This window comes from Phyllopteryx taeniolatus, chromosome 5 (assembly GCF_024500385.1).
Source record: "Phyllopteryx taeniolatus isolate TA_2022b chromosome 5, UOR_Ptae_1.2, whole genome shotgun sequence".
Taxonomy (NCBI): Eukaryota; Metazoa; Chordata; class Actinopteri; order Syngnathiformes; family Syngnathidae; genus Phyllopteryx; species Phyllopteryx taeniolatus.
In genome coordinates, this window is record NC_084506.1 from 10,522,069 (window position 1) to 10,537,983 (window position 15,915).

At 44.8% G+C, this 15,915-nt stretch overlaps 1 protein-coding gene across 2 annotated transcripts in view; it reads right to left on the minus strand.

Moving 5' to 3' along the window:
- The window catches only part of gnao1a (guanine nucleotide binding protein (G protein), alpha activating activity polypeptide O, a), a 147,610-nt gene that overhangs the window by 110,577 nt on the left and 21,118 nt on the right, over nt 1-15,915 (minus strand). For both annotated transcript variants that reach the window (XM_061772603.1, XM_061772604.1), the window contains exon 3: nt 935-1,076. In XM_061772603.1, coding sequence (XP_061628587.1) covers nt 935-1,076 — 142 coding nt within the window. The remainder of the gene's footprint in view (nt 1-934; nt 1,077-15,915) is intronic.

Below are 15,915 nucleotides of genomic sequence, written 5' to 3' on the forward strand. Positions count from 1 at the left end.
CTGCATATATGTACAGTTGTGTTCATAAGTTTACATATCCTGGCAAAATATTGTTGTTTTTTTTAATACAACTGATGACTGAACAACAGCCATCAATAATTTCTTTATGGTTATGTTTTGTTTAATGATAATGCTTTTCTGACATGCTTGACAGTTTAATTTGAATCCCATTAAAATAAAATTAAATGTGTTTTGCCTCGATCTTCATGTTTTCTTTGAAGAATTGTACACATTTTACAAATTCTTCCTGGGTAATCAAACCTATGAGCACAACTGTGTGTTTCTCATTTACTAAATAAAATTAGGGCTGTGAATTTAAAAATAAGAGCAAGTAAATAAAAAGTAAGTATTATGTGTTCAAATAAAGTGCTTAACTTCAGAATAATTCTTTGAAAAAAACTAACAAAAAACAGATAATATTTCATGTTTTGATCATATGGATAGAAGCAAAATCATGCATTGTAATAATGCATTATACATAGGTAGAGGGTTTTCCAGAATTTTGATGTCAACTTTAGGGTTGCGTATTATACATGGATGCGCTTTATACACGATAAATTATGGTAACTCAGAAGAGCACGTTTTTGGGAGGTTTTTTTTGTTAGCAATTTATCAGTTACATTTTGTGTTGTTGATGGCTACTGTTTTCTATTTCCGGTAGCAAGCTTAACCTGGTAAAGAACTAAGAACAATCCACTGTGTTCTGCTTTTAAGACTGTAACTCTACTTACTATGTTCTTCATATGCTCTTGCAGTAGATCCAGGCTGACCAACATCCCTATTTAGCTTCATTTAGCTTATAGTTGCTTGGCAATATATACAACATTTGATGTAAAATCTGTAACTTATTTATGTGTGATAAAGTCATACAATTACTGTATATACAGTATATGTTGATTCACGGTGCATATTATGAACAAGGACAAAGACTCACCTTCCTCTCTTTATCTCCATACTCAAGGCCCAGTGTATCCATGGCACGGACAATGGCAGCCAGAGATTGGATGGTGTTGCTGTAAACAACAGGCTTGTACTGCTTTACATCATCACCAGAGAAACCATCCTCGTGGATGATCCTAAACAGGAATGTAAACAAACATTGTCAGTGGCAAGATAAATCCAATGCAACAAATTTGATATGATTAAAAAGAGTGTATGCAGTATTAATTCAACAGTAATACAGATTTAGAGATGTATAGTGTGTACTGGGATCACATAAAGGGTTAGGGTTATGAATATAATAACACAATAATAAGAATAAGTTAGAGCAGCATGAGTGGCTAGAAACAATTAATAAACAGCCAAGAGGAAGAATCCCGAGATGACATTTAAACCAGGCAACAGCAGCAGTGTTCTGGTCTGTCGTTTGAAATGTCATGGAGTCTTTCCCTTCCAGTAAGGACACACAGTCAATAGACAGTTTTCCAGGCAAACAGATGTGGCAAAGAGACAGCGAGGATGAGACAAATCGGACAAAATCAAATAGGCAGCGCCAGGGCTTTCACATAGACATTTAACTCAAAGATGTGGATCAGGGACACAATACAGGCATACATATACAGGTTCGGATATAGTGGTGGTTGACAAAAGGATTTCTTCTAGCCCTGTATGCATCATTATTTATCAAAAGAAAGATCTGTCCAAATCACCTTACTCACCAAGGACAGTCACTGATGAGTGGTGTGTCAGTCGGATCATGAGTGTTCCTCAAATCAAGTTACAATTAAACGTTTAAAACGTGACACTTAGAAGACATTATGGCTGTGTGCAGTGCTGTTTAAAACAAGCTAAGATTAGTTGGAATCTTAATCAGCATCAAAGACTGTGTAAGGTCTTGAAAGGCATGACATTTACTTCTTCAGTTATACATTTCATCCATCCATCCATGTTGTATACCTTTGACTCCAGTAATATGCAACACCTGATTTTTAATCCATATAATCGAATAAAATTCTAACAAGAATAATTTCACCTCACTTACACCAGGTACATGCATTGTCTGACTGATATGAAATTAATAGGACAAAGCACATAATCACTGATGTGGGCTTCAGACTCTCTAGAAAATATCAGTTTTGTAATTCATGTAAAACCATTCCTTTGCAATGCACATACAGTAGGCTATTTGTGATCTTGAGTTTCAGAGCAGTGTTTGTGTATCCAGTTAATCAGGCATCGGTTATCTTTCTGAGAGATGGCCAATTCAATACAATGCAATTCAATACATACTCATGTTATTTGTTGTTTTGGCTTTTAAGGAAGATGTGATTCATTATGTGTGGCACAACATTCAACCATCTTTTATCAAAAGTAATTCTTCTGGACAGGGTCAAGTGAATCTGGAACAATATTTTGTACTGTATTAAACAGCCATACAAGCACTGTAAACTGAGTTTAAGTTGTTCTGTGGTCTCAATGGTACTTACAAGATATAATTAAATATAAAATATTCTGTAGCTATTGACTGACAGTTGTTAGTCACATCACATCATTAAAAATATGTTTTAATAGTATCTTAACATGGCTTGCCTCTACTTCAGCAGAGTGAAAAACAGACAGACCATTTCTAGGACGCAATGGCCTAAATGTTGTGTGTGCGTGTGTAAGTGTGTGTGCGTGAGAATCTGGCCTGCTGATGTGAGTTTTCATGCATGAGGACCTTTTCTCATTACCCACTCTCCAAGCCCTTCTGTCAGCAAAAAACTGCATGTGCAAGCGTCAATGTGTGTGTGTACATCTTCCATTTGCCTTGGCATAATCTGCACAGTGACCTGAAACATAGTTTAATTTCACACTGAGCCAGACGGATGGACATACGTGCTGACATATGGGCAATTTAACCAAGATATTACACCATCATAGTCTAAGGGTGTCTCTCAACCTTAGGCAAGTAATCCTTTGGGTTGTGGGTAAATAAGAGCATAGACTTCTTTGTGAATCCCAAATATATGCTTTCTGCAAATTTTGTTCAGCAGGGCAACTGAATACAGTATACTTAACATATCCATATTTCTCTGACAACAAAAAGAACAGCACTTCATTTAATATGTCCAAGATTACGTTCGCTGTGCAATTCGACACCACTGCAAGCTACAACTACGGTAATAAAGCTCCGGTATAGAATTTTGCATGCATGGGTGTTATTTTGAAAGCACATTTAGTTCATCCACTGATTGTCATGGTCTGTGTTTTAGTTTTAGATTGTTTAGTTTTGTTTTATGTTTTCCTGTATCCCATGTTGTTCATGTCTCGTGTGCTCATTTAGTTATTGTGTCCACCTGTTCTCGTCGACCTTCTACCTTGTGTCGACCAATCAGCTCCCTCCAGCCAGTCGTGTCTTGTCCTGGTGTTCCTCGTTGTCTCGTCAATTTGTTTGTATTTAGTTCCCTGGTTTCTTTCAGTGCTTGTTGGTTCATTTCTGTAAGTCATGTCACGAGTAATGTCTTGTATCCTGTTTTGGGTTTCCTCAAGTGTTTCTTTGTTACTTTGATTATTGGTTTTGGGACTTTGTTTAGTTAGATTTTTCCATGTACCTTGGCTGCCTGTTTTGGAAAATAAAATCATTTTTTGTAATTCCTGTACTCCTGGCTGGCCTCCCTGCTTCTCTACACTTGGGTCCTCCAAGTTTTGACTTTCCTTCCAACACCGTGAAAGCCCCGACCTGACACTCATAGAGGAAAAGCACAGTCAAGGAGGAATTATCTGTATTTGTGGTGCATGTTTTTCTATGGCTAGATAGATAGATGCTTGATTCATCCCGTAAAGGAAATTAAATTGTGACAGCAGCAATACTTACACATACTCAGATTAATAATATAGAAAAAAACAACAGAGAAAGAAAAAAAGAGCAACACTGACGTGGAATTAAAAGAAATTCAAATCTAAGCAAGAAAAAAACTAAATTTAACAGATTATGATGCTGCATGTAATTATATAATGATGAATTATAATAGGCTACACCCACTGTGTACAGTATAGGAAATGGTTGATATGCATAATAAGCATGCATAATATTGTACATTAAAAGTCATATTTCAAAAATGAGTACAAAATGGGAAGTATAAATGTAGATCAGAATCAGAATCATCTTTATTTGCCAAGTATGCCCAAAAAACACACAAGGAATTTGTCTCCGGTAGTTGGAGCCGCTCGAGTACGACAACAGACAGTCAATTGACAGAGAACACTTTTGAGACATAAAGACATTGACAAAAACAGTCACTGAGCAGTAAAGGGTTGCTAGTTATCTGGTAATGCCAGTACCAATTGAACAATTGTGCAAAAAGATGCAGAGTCGTCTACCACTTAGAGCAGTTTGAATGACTAATATAGCAATAGTCCGGTGCAATGACCATTGTGCAAAGGGCGCCGAGACTTCAAGGAATGTATGCAGTTTAAAGTGACTAGTAGTGCGATAATCTGGGACAATGTTGATTGTACAAATGTTGCAGATACTCCTCAGTCAGTGTGCAAATGAGGCAGATGCTACTCTGGCATGAGTGGCCAGAGTGATATAAACAGTGTATAGTAAGTACAGGCGTCACAGTGAACGACTGGTTAGAGCGTCTGCCCCACAGTTCTGAGGATCAGGGTTCAATCCCCGGCCCCGCCTGTGTGGAGTTTGCATGTTCTCCCCGTGCCTGCGTGGGTTTTCTCCGGGCACTCCAGTTTCCTTCCACATCCCCAAAAACATGCATGGTAGGTTAATTGAAGACTCTAAATTGCCCGTAGGTGTGAATGTGAGTGTGAATGGTTGTTTCTTTATATGTCCCCTGTGATTGGCTGGCAACCAGTTCAGGGTGTACCCCGCCTCCTGCCCGTTGATAGCTGGGATAGGCTCCAGCTCTCCCGCGACCCTTGTGAGGATAAGCGGCTCAGAAAATGGATGGATATGTACAGGTATGTTGATATGCATAATATTGATTATACATATTGTTGCTGTCTGACGGAAACTTTGTGTGTCTGTATATGGTCACTTTGACATCTTTTTTTTTACAAATTGATAGTACTGCTCTGTCCCCATGTCGGCTGTCATCTAATTCTCTTGAACACTCAAAAGTCTGAGAGGTTTTGTAAAACTCTGCCTCTTCCCTTACTCTGTAGGAGCCATGTGCCATTATGTCACCTCAAGATTGAGAGTCTGGATGTGTTTTAGATAATAACGAATGAAAAGAGTTAGGTTAGTTAGATACATTTGAGTAAACCTGTTTTGTTATAAATGGATCTGTCATATACTGCCCTGCAGTTCCATTATTGGAGGGCACATTGTGTCCTCTCTCTCCCCCATCCCCTCTCTGTTTTCAGCACCTTTCTTCAATCAGCCTCATCACCACCGGTGTATATAAGCCTGCCTGTTCCCGGAAATCCTCGCCTAAGTATTACAGCCTCTCTTAGCGGTACCACGACCCACCATATGTCAAGTAAGCTATACTGTTCCTCGCTTCCCTTGTTAACTCTTGTGTCTCCTTGTTCCCAGTGCTCCCCTGTGTTCCTGACCCACGTCATTCCTGCCACCAAGCCAGCTGCCTGTTCTGTCCACTGCCTGCCACCTGTCCACGCCGGCGCCTGCCAACACATCCAGGACCAACTCCATAACCTTTCCTCAATAAACTGTTCATCATTTTACATCTGCCTCCGCCTGCTCTTTGTTCCAGCTACTCCCCACACGTGACAGAATACTTAGGCCACTATGGACCCAGCAACTCCGTAGGCTCTGAAGAACGCACTAACCCTCCAAGGCGCCCACATTGGACGACAGGACAGAAACCTGCAAGAAATCACCGAAAAGCTCCACTCCCTTTCGCAACATGTCTCCCTCCTTTCCCAACAGATGCAATCCATTCAACCCCCTGTAAGTACTCCTCCCGAGCCCGCAGCCACCCCGCTTCCCGTACAAAGAACCTCATGTCCCTCCGCCCGAGCCCTACTCCGGGAACCTAGGTGCATGTAGCCAGTTTATTTTTAATTGCTCACTCTTATTCAATCTCCAACCGTACAGTTATCTCACTGAACGTTCCAAAGTAGCATATGTCACTAACCTCCTCCGCGGCAAAGCAGCAAAATGGTCCACTTCATTATGGCAAAACTCCTCTCCGGTACTTCATTCATTCGATTATTTTTCCGCCGAAATCCGCAAAGTATTTGATCACCCAAAGAAGCCACCCGTCTCCTCCTTACACTGTCATGTGTGTGTGTGTGTGTGTGTGTGTGTGTTCCGGGTTTTGTCTTCCCCCCCTGTTTCACACACACCTGCTCCTGTGAGCATCTTCACCACCTGTGCCTCGTTCACCCTAATTACCCCTTGTATATAACCTCGTGTCTCATTTCCTCTCGTTGCCAGTTCGTTGTACCTTGTCGTCGCGTTTCAGCATTCCTTGTTTCCACGTCATAGATTCACAGTAAGACTTGACCCTGTTCCGATTATCGACCTTGCCTCTTTGCCTCATGTTTTTGGATACTGTTGCCTCTCTTGGATTGCCTGCCTATGTACCGACCTATGCCCGTCTATTAAACCTCTCTTTTTGGAAACTGTCCATTTGTTTTGGAGTCGTGCATTTTTGGGTCCTATCCTCTGTTCCGTTCATGACAGAACGAACTGGCCAGAACATGGACCCAGCAGACTCAGACCCGGTGCGCAAAGCCCTTCAAACGCAGGGTCAACGCCTCGCGAAGCAGGATGAGCAGATTGCCGCCCTCCACCTTCATCTAGAGGGACTGTCAAGGAATCAGGACAATATGATGAGACAGGTGGCCTCGCATTTTGAACTTCTTTTGAAAATTTTTCAAGAGAACGAACCAGTTGGCACCACACCCAGTACTGCCACGGTATTTCCATGTGAAGTAGTCACCATGCAGCCACCTGCCACCTCCGCTGCTGTCTGCCCACAGCTCTCTCGACCAGAGAGGTTCTCTGGAGAATCTGGGAACATTAAGCCGTTCATCACGCAGTGCGAACTCCACTTTGAACTGCAGGCAGCCGCATTCCCCACCGAGCGGGCAAAGATCGCATTCGTCATTTCCCACCTGACTGGTCGTGCGGAGGCGTGGGGTACTGCTGAATGGAGCCGCAATTCCGCCGCATGTCATTCATGGGCTTTTTTCGTCAAGACTATGGAGCAAATTTTTCAATTTTCCACTCCTGATCGTGAGGCAGCTCGCTCCCTTGTCACCTTACAACAAGGCAAGCGCAGGGTGTCAGATTACGCGATTGAGTTTCGCATTCTAGCAGCTGAGAGTCATTGGAATAATCGGGCGCTACTCGATGCCTTTTTTCAAGGACTATCCCCCGCCGTCAAGGATCATTTAGTCCCGCTAGACCTGCCGACCGACTTGGACACTCTCATTGCTCTCGCCGTAAAGATCGACAAGAGGCTTTTGGATCGCGAGCTAGATGGAGATCGGCGGAGGACTGCGTCAACGCGCACTTGGAGGACGAGCCTCGGTGACCAGCCAAACCAAGGCAGATCCCCTGGTTCCGGTCTCAACCCACTGGCTAGTGTCCCCACGCATGAACCCATGCAACTGGGCAGGTTCCGTCTCTCCCCTGAGGAACGTCAACGCCGGCTGAGGGAAGGGCGGTGCTTCTACTGCGGTCAGTTGGGTCATTCCGTGAGCAACTGTCACGTCAAAGTTGCCGGTGCCGGTAGCCAGGGCACGGGAGAGGTGAGTCTGAATTTCATTAAGGAAGACCCTACACGGGTTCTTCCTAAAGTGACACTATGCTCTCCTGATCAAGAAATTCATACACCTGTATTAATTGACTCTGGTTCTGATGCAAACTTACTCAACTCCATCCTTGTTAGACGTATGCACCTTAGAACCTTTGGAATAAAACGCCATCGCAACACCTATGCTGCAGACGGCAGTTTTATGGGCAAGATCACTCACCGCACCCAAACACTCACATTGACATTCCCTGATTCTCACTCGGAACGCATTAGTTTTCATGTTTTTGACGCCATGAATCATGACCTTATCTTAGTGAACCCATGGTTGAAATGACATAACCCCCACATTGACTGGTCCTCTGGGCAGGTTATGTCATGGGGCAGCGATTGCGCCCGGAACTGTTTCAAGCCGCCATGTGATGTTCAGGGTCATGTTTCTAAGGACAATCCACAGACCCCATCTGGGGATCCTGATTTATCTCAAGTGCCCACCTGTTATCAGGATATTAAAGATGTTTTTTCCAAGTCCAAGGCCAAATCCCTTCCACCCCACAGACCTTATGACTGTGCTATTGACTTGCTGCCTGGAACCACACCCCCACGAGGGAGGTTGTTCTCTCTTTCAGGGCCGGAACACAAGGCCATGAAGGAATACGTAGAAGAATCACTGGCAGCCGGGATCATTCGTCCATCTTCATCCCCTGCGGGAGCAGGATTTTTCTTCGTGGACAAGAAAGACAAGACCCTGCGACCCTGTATCGATTACCGGGGTCTCAATGAGATCACGGTAAAGAACAGCTACCCTCTTCCTCTCATCTCCACCGCCTTTGAGTTCCTGGAGGGAGCCAAGATTTTCACAAAACTGGACTTAAGAAATGCATATCATCTAGTCAGGATAAGGGAGGGGAATGAATGGAAAACAGCATTCAACACACCAACGGGACATTATGAATATTTGGTAATGCCTTTTGGGCTTACTAACGCTCCAGCTGTTTTCCAGAACCTTGTCAACGATGTCCTGCGCGACATGTTGAATGTTTATGTTTTTGTTTATTTAGATGACATTCTGATATTCTCCCCGGATGAGGGGACTCACATTATTCATGTCCGCTCTGTTTTGCAGCAGTTACTGCAGAATCAACTCTGTCAAGGCTGAGAAATGTGAGTTCCACCAGGCGTCCGTTTCTTTTCTGGGTTTCGTCCTGGCTCAAGGTGAAGTCAAGATGGACCCTTGCAAAGTCGATGCCGTTATTAATTGGCCTACTCCCACGTCACGCAAAGATGTACAAAGGTTCTTAGGGTTCGCAAACCTCTACAGGAAATTCATCAGGAATTTCAGTTCTATAGCCTCTCCTTTGCATGATCTTACCTCGCCACACAAACCTTTTGTATGGAACCCGCTTTGTCATGCAGCTTTTCAAAAACTTAAGTCGAGCTTTACCTCCGCTCCCATCCTTACTTTGCCAGATCTCAAACAGCAGTTTGTGGTAGAAGTCGATGCGTCTGATGCCGGAATAGGAGCAGTGCTCTCCCAGAATTCTCACAAGGATGAGAAGTTACATCCTTGTGCGTTTCTCTCCAAAAAATTGCCCCCAGCTGAAAAAAATTATGACATTGGTGACCGTGAACTGTTGGCAGTCAAGGTGGCTTTGATGGAGTGGAGGCACTGGCTAGAGGGGGCACAGACTCCGTTTTTAGTATGGACAGATCACAAGAACCTTGAATATATTAAAACTGCCAAAAGATTAAATGCGAGGCAGGCTAGATGGGCTCTGTTCTTCTCTAGATTTAATTTTACGTTATCATACCGACCGGGTTCTAAAAATGGTAAGCCAGATGCTTTGTCACGCCTTTTCTCCGAGGAGAGTTCTTTGTCCGACCCTAAGACTATTTTGCCTAAGTCATGCTTCATTTCCGCTTTTGTTTGGGACATTGAGACTGCGGTTGAAGGGGCTCTGAAAGACACTCCTAGCCCTGAAGACTGCCCCGAGAACAGGCTTTATGTGGTTCCGACCTTAAGGGGAAAAGTCATCCACTGGGTTCACACGAACCGAACTGTATGTCACCCAGGCATTGCCAAGACGCTATCAGTGGTCGAACAGCGCTTTTGGTGGCCTAATGTTAGGAAGGATGTTAGCGATTACGTCAATGCTTGCCAGGTATGTGCTGCTAACAAGGCCTCTCATCAACGTCCTTCTGGGGAGTTGCGACCCCTGCCAATACCACAACGTCCTTGGTCAGACATTTCCGTAGACTTTGTTACAGGATTACCGGCCTCTAAAGGCAATACCACCATTCTTACAGTTGTTGACAGGTTCTCTAAGATGGCGCACTTCATTGCACTTCCAAATCTCCCCTCAGCTAAAGACACTGCCGAGCTAATGATTAATCAGGTTTTTAAGTTCCATGGTTTCCCCAAGAATGTGGTGTCTGATAGGGGTCCCCAATTCATTTCGCAATTTTGGAAGGAGTTTTGTAATCTCATAGGTGCTACCGTCAGTCTGTCATCCGGGTTTCATCCTGAAACCAACGGCCAAACCGAGAGGCTGAACCAGGACCTGGAGACGGGGCTCCGATGTCTCGCTTCACAGGAGCCGCGATCCTGGTCTCAGAAACTGGTTTGGGTCGAATTCTCCCACAATTCCCTCCCCTCTGCATCCACTGGTCTATCGCCTTTTCACGTTGTGCATGGTTACCAACCATCTCTGTTTCCTGCCATAGCCCCAGAATCCACAGTTCCAGCGGCATTAACCTTGGTGAGACGCTGCAGGAGGACCTGGGAGCGTGGATGGGGGCCCTGTCTTCTCTGTGAAGCGGCTGTTGTCATCTCGTCGGAGGGGCAGGGGGTTTCAATATCTGGTGGACTGGGAGGGCTATGGGCCTGAGGAGCGTTCCTGGGTACCGTCTGCGTTTATCGTGGATGATTCGCTCATTCGGGACTTCCACGTTGCGCATCCAGGGGCCCCAGGGCCGTCTGGGGCCGGCCGTTAAGGGGGGGGTACTGTCATGTGTGTGTGTGTGTGTGTTCCGGGTTTTGTCTTCCCCCCCTGTTTCACACACACCTGCTCCTGTGAGCATCTTCACCACCTGTGCCTCGTTCACCCTAATTACCCCTTGTATATAACCTCGTGTCTCATTTCCTCTCGTTGCCAGTTCGTTGTACCTTGTCGTTGCGTTCCAGCATTCCTTGTTTCCACGTCATAGATTCACAGTAAGACTTGACCCTGTTCCGATTATCGACCTTGCCTCTTTGCCTCATGTTTTTGGATACTGTTGCCTCTCTTGGATTGCCTGCCTGTGTACCGACCTATGCCCGTCTATTAAACCTCTCTTTTTGGAAACTGTCCATTTGTTTTGGAGTCGTGCATTTTTGGGTCCTATCCTCTGTTCCGTTCATGACATACACTCATGCAGGGCGCTAAATCAGCAGCCGAATATTCCATTGAGTTCCGGTTATTGGCAGGTGAATGCGGGTGGGACGACGCGGTGCTTGGGGGGATTTTTTCAAATGGCCTCTCCGACCAACTCAAGGATGAGCTAGCGTTCCGAGACGAGCCCTCCTCTCTCGAGAATCTCATCGCCCTTTCCATTCGGCTTGATAATGGAGGAGGGTCTGCGAATGTAAGAATCCTCCCACTCAGAGCACCACGCCGTTGGCTTCTCACCCACCTCCCGCACCGTCTCCCTCACTTCCGTCACTCCCCCTAGCTACCACAGAGCCCATGCAAATTAGTAAAACGCATCTAGACCCACAGGAGCGTCAGCGTCGAGTCATCCAGCGACTGTGACTTTATTTCCTCATGCCCCCTCCAATCAAAAGACCAGGGTCACCGCGACCCAAGAGCATCGTGGTGAGCCAAACCTCCATTCCCTCAAGCTCTCCCTCTCTCATGACCGCTTGCATGACAGTTTCTGCTCAGACCACCCCCATTACTGCCCTTATAGATTCCGGTGCCGATGACAACTTCATTCATGAAGTAATTCACCAGCTCCAAATTCCTCTCCAACCACTTCCGTCTCCGAAGAAAGTCACAGCCCTGGATGGCCGAATCATCTCCCCCACTACCGACCAAACAGTGCCATTCACCTTGCTCATTTCGGGTAATCACCGTGAGAACATCTTACGTTTTGTTATCCCTTCCCCTGATACCCCATTAGTCCTCGGAATTCCCTGGCTCAAATAACACAACACCACCATCGAATGGACACACTTAGCCATCACCGGATGGTGCCCTCACTGCCACTCACACTGCCTGCTCTCAGCTATACCGCACTCTGATAAATCGTCACCCTCTTCCATGCCCGTTGACCCCTCCCGAGTCCCTGAAGAATACCATGATCTCTCTCCGGTGTTCAGCAAAGACCTGCCCATTTCTCTTCCCCCCCACCGCCCGTATGACTGCGCAATTAATCTCCTGCCGGGGGCCCCTCTTCCTTCCAGCCGTCTCTTCAACCTTTCCCGACCTGAGAAAAAGGCAATGGAGGACTATATCCATGACTCTCTGGCTTCCGGACTTATACAACCTTCCTCTTCTCCAATAGGGGCCGGGTTCTTTTTTGTTGAAAAGAAAGACACCACTCTTTGCCCATGTATTGACTACCGTGGTCTCAATGACATCACCGTCAAAAATAACAATCCCCATTATTCCAAGAACAGGAGCAGGCAATGGCAGTCCCCGCCGTCAAGGATCATCTCCGGAGCATCCAGGCAGTGTGGAAAGACGTCCGAGCGGCGTTGACCCGGTCCGCCGCACGCAATAAACAGCTTGCGGACCATCATCGCTCCCCGACGCCCGAATACAAGGTGGGCCAATCTGTCTGGCTTTCTTCTCACGACCTCCCGCTTCAGACAGAGTCCCGGAAACTCACTCCGCGTTTCATTGGTCCCTTCCCCATTACCAAGATCATCAATCCCACTTCCGTCCAACTGAAGCTTCCAGTCTCTGAAAATTCATCTCACATTCCACGTCTCTTTGCTGAAGCCTGTCTCCACCTGCGATTCATTTTCGCTGATAAAACTGCTTAGTCAGCTAATCATTCTATTTATTGCATCACTCATGGCTCTAAGGCCTTTAAGAAAGAGTTTGGGAGGATGATGTATCCAGTCGTTTGCTTTTGTGAAGTACTAAAGGCTTTTTGTCTGGGGGGCGTTGCCATGATCGCAGACGTTGATGTGGACGGCTAGCGCTGCAACATGTCTTACCATTTTAACCTTTTTTCTTTTTTTTAGCATATTAAATTAACGATTGAACAGGATTTTGGGGTGGTGTTGTGTTGATGGTGGTGGTAGCGTTTTATGACAGCAATGTAAGGTATAATATCAACTTGAACAATGTGGTGTTTGTTTGTCCTCAATCACAAATCCCTGGGGTTTGCATACAGTAAGTCTAACGTTTATTTTCCTTTGTTGTGAACACACTGGTGAAAAGTGGGTAGTACTGAGTCCAAACTGCAGTGATAAAAATCCCCAGTTATGATGACAAGAGCCCCTGGGTGCAGGCTCTGTCACCCGGCAACACTTTATGAATTGTATCATAAGCTGCTGCCTCTGTAGCAGATGCTGGAACATACACTGTTATAATTATGATGGAATGTCCGTATTACAACAGCAAACAGTTCAATGTGTGGTGTGCACAGAAGTTCCTTCACGGTAATACCTCTATTACGCCACCACTCAATCACAAAAATTGCAAGCATGCCACCCTTCTCCTTACTGCTCTGAGTCAACTCTGTCTGCCCGCAATGTCCTGAAGCTGAGAAGTGAATTACTGTTTTAATCAGTGTCCCAAACCTGTCCATTTTATTTGGGAGTCCCCACATCTACCTTGATGACAGCCAGAATGGAGGGCTAGGACTTTCTCTTTCTCGCTAGCATTTTTGCGCCAGCATTGCACCCTCGTCACCGCATTTGCGTATTTCGAAGGGCAATTTTTATTTATTTTTTTCCACTTCAGAATAGTTCAATGCTTCATTCTTAGTCGTTCTTGGGTGTTTTTAGCTGTGTGTTTTGCGTAATGATCATGTTGGAGGACGCATGACTGACAGCTGAGACCAAAATGTCTGATGCGAAGCAGCAAATTTCGGTCAATAATGGCATGCTGGTAAATGAGCTTTTCATTTTACCCTGCACAAACCAGTGCCAGATGCAGTAAAGCAGCCAAGTAATACAACCAAGGCTTGTCTATGTTTCACAGTAGGGACAGTATTCTGTTCTTAATTTTCATGTCTATAAGCACAGATACTGTACAGACATTTGTGTCTTGTCAATATGTATTTTGCTAAATCCATTCTTGTCAGTTTCAATTTATTTGAGTGACCATTTTTGGGTTGTCTTTCTTCAATGGAAATGTAGCAATAATTTTGCCCGTGTGTGTATATACTGTCAGAATACACGTACAATTACACTTGTGCAAAATATGAGGAAACAAAATATGAAATTATACCTAAACAAAGATAAAAGTATTGCCTTTATTGATATTGTGTCCTGATCAGTGTTTTGTTTATCTTTGGTTTTTGGTAGAACGTACAAGGTACAAGGTACTTTTATTGTCAATTCTACAATAGACACATATAGAGGATTGAACTTATAGTACTGAAGGGCCCACAATGCTAAAAATGAATAATAATTGTAGCGGATATGCTCCCACAAGCGGCACGGTGAGTGACTGGTTAGAGCGTCTGCCTCACAGTTCTGAGGACCGGGGTTCAAATCCCGGCCCCGCCTGTGTGGATTTGAATGTTCTCCCCATGTCTGCGTGGGTTTCCTCCCACATCCCAAAAACATGCATGCTAGGTTAATTGACAACTCTAAATTGCCCGTAGGTGTGAATGTGAGTGTGAATGGTTGTTTGTTTATATGTGCCCTGCGATTGGCTGGCATCCAGTTCAGGGTGTACCTCGCCTCCTGCCCGAAGATAGCTGGGATAGGCTCCAGCACGCCCGCGACCCTTTGAGGATAAGCGGCTCAGGATGGATGGATGGATGGATGCTCCGGCAATTGGAGGTGCCACAGGGACTCCCAACCACTTGATAACCCCATTCCTCCACGCTACCCTGCCTGGTGTACAGTGGACCTTAACTTAATTAGCAGTTTCCCGTCAAATCTTGATTCCTGGCTTCAAAAGACTCCTTCCCCATCCAAAAGGTTGAGGGACCCTCCCTCCAAGAAGACTATTTGGTTAATATTCAAACATGCACATAAGGCGTCACCCACTGGCGTTGAGAGGAACTGCAAGCTTGAACCCATGGACTTGACTTTGATGTTTGTCAACTGAAGATAAAATGTCCGTTTTGATATCTTACGAACTCTGTAGAAATATTCCAAATGTATGCCTTGGTGTCTGTGTCACTATTGTGTCAGTTTTACAGGTCCTCTGCAAGTGTTTGAGAACTGTTCCTCGTGATTTAAAATCAAACGGTACGAAATGTTGTATTGAACAATAAGCAACCGATCTGCCATGACCAAAGTTTAAAAACAATGATTCTAGGCGTGAGAGTACAAAGTTGGGAGTGTTTTAGATTAATATGATTTCTAAACCCATTGTATGGTTCAAAAGTCTAGCCATTCAAGCTGATGGGTGTGGTCTCCCTCCAGTCTCTCTGTCCACCTTTGGACACACCCTCTGTTGTATTTAAACTCTGGCCCTCTTTTTCTTGCTCTTGGCTCTCTCTCTTCTTGCTCTTCAGCTCCTTGGTTCCTTCTTTTGTTTGCATTGTCCTCGGGCGCCTGCTGAGGGCCAGAGCTCAGCCGGCCACCAGTTCAACCGACGGGTAAGTTACGAGCGCATCCAAACAGGACAACAACTTTCCTTTTCCATTTATTTTAGTTTTTTATTCTTGTGCATCTTTTTCCTTCAACCAAACCTGCTTCGTTTCCGCCTGACGTCCGGACCACTCCCCAAAGACCAGCCGAACTGCATTTTGCAGTTCAGCTTTTTCTCCGACGCAATTGCGCTCCAACAACCGGCTGCTGCACCCGTGCAGACTGATAAATTTGAATTTATTTCATTTGAACGTACATCGGTTGCACGTGATTAAAAATATGTTAAAATCACATAATTTACCCTTCTTCTCCTAAAAAAAAAAAAAAAAGTTATTTTAACACATTTTAATCATGTGCAACCAATGTATTCGTTCAAATTAAATTAAGTACATTCAAAGGATGTGCTGGAGTCACGAAGCGATTGTGAGGGCAATAGCCAGCATAAATGATCGCCTTGATCAATTAATAGGTGTCGTCACAAATATC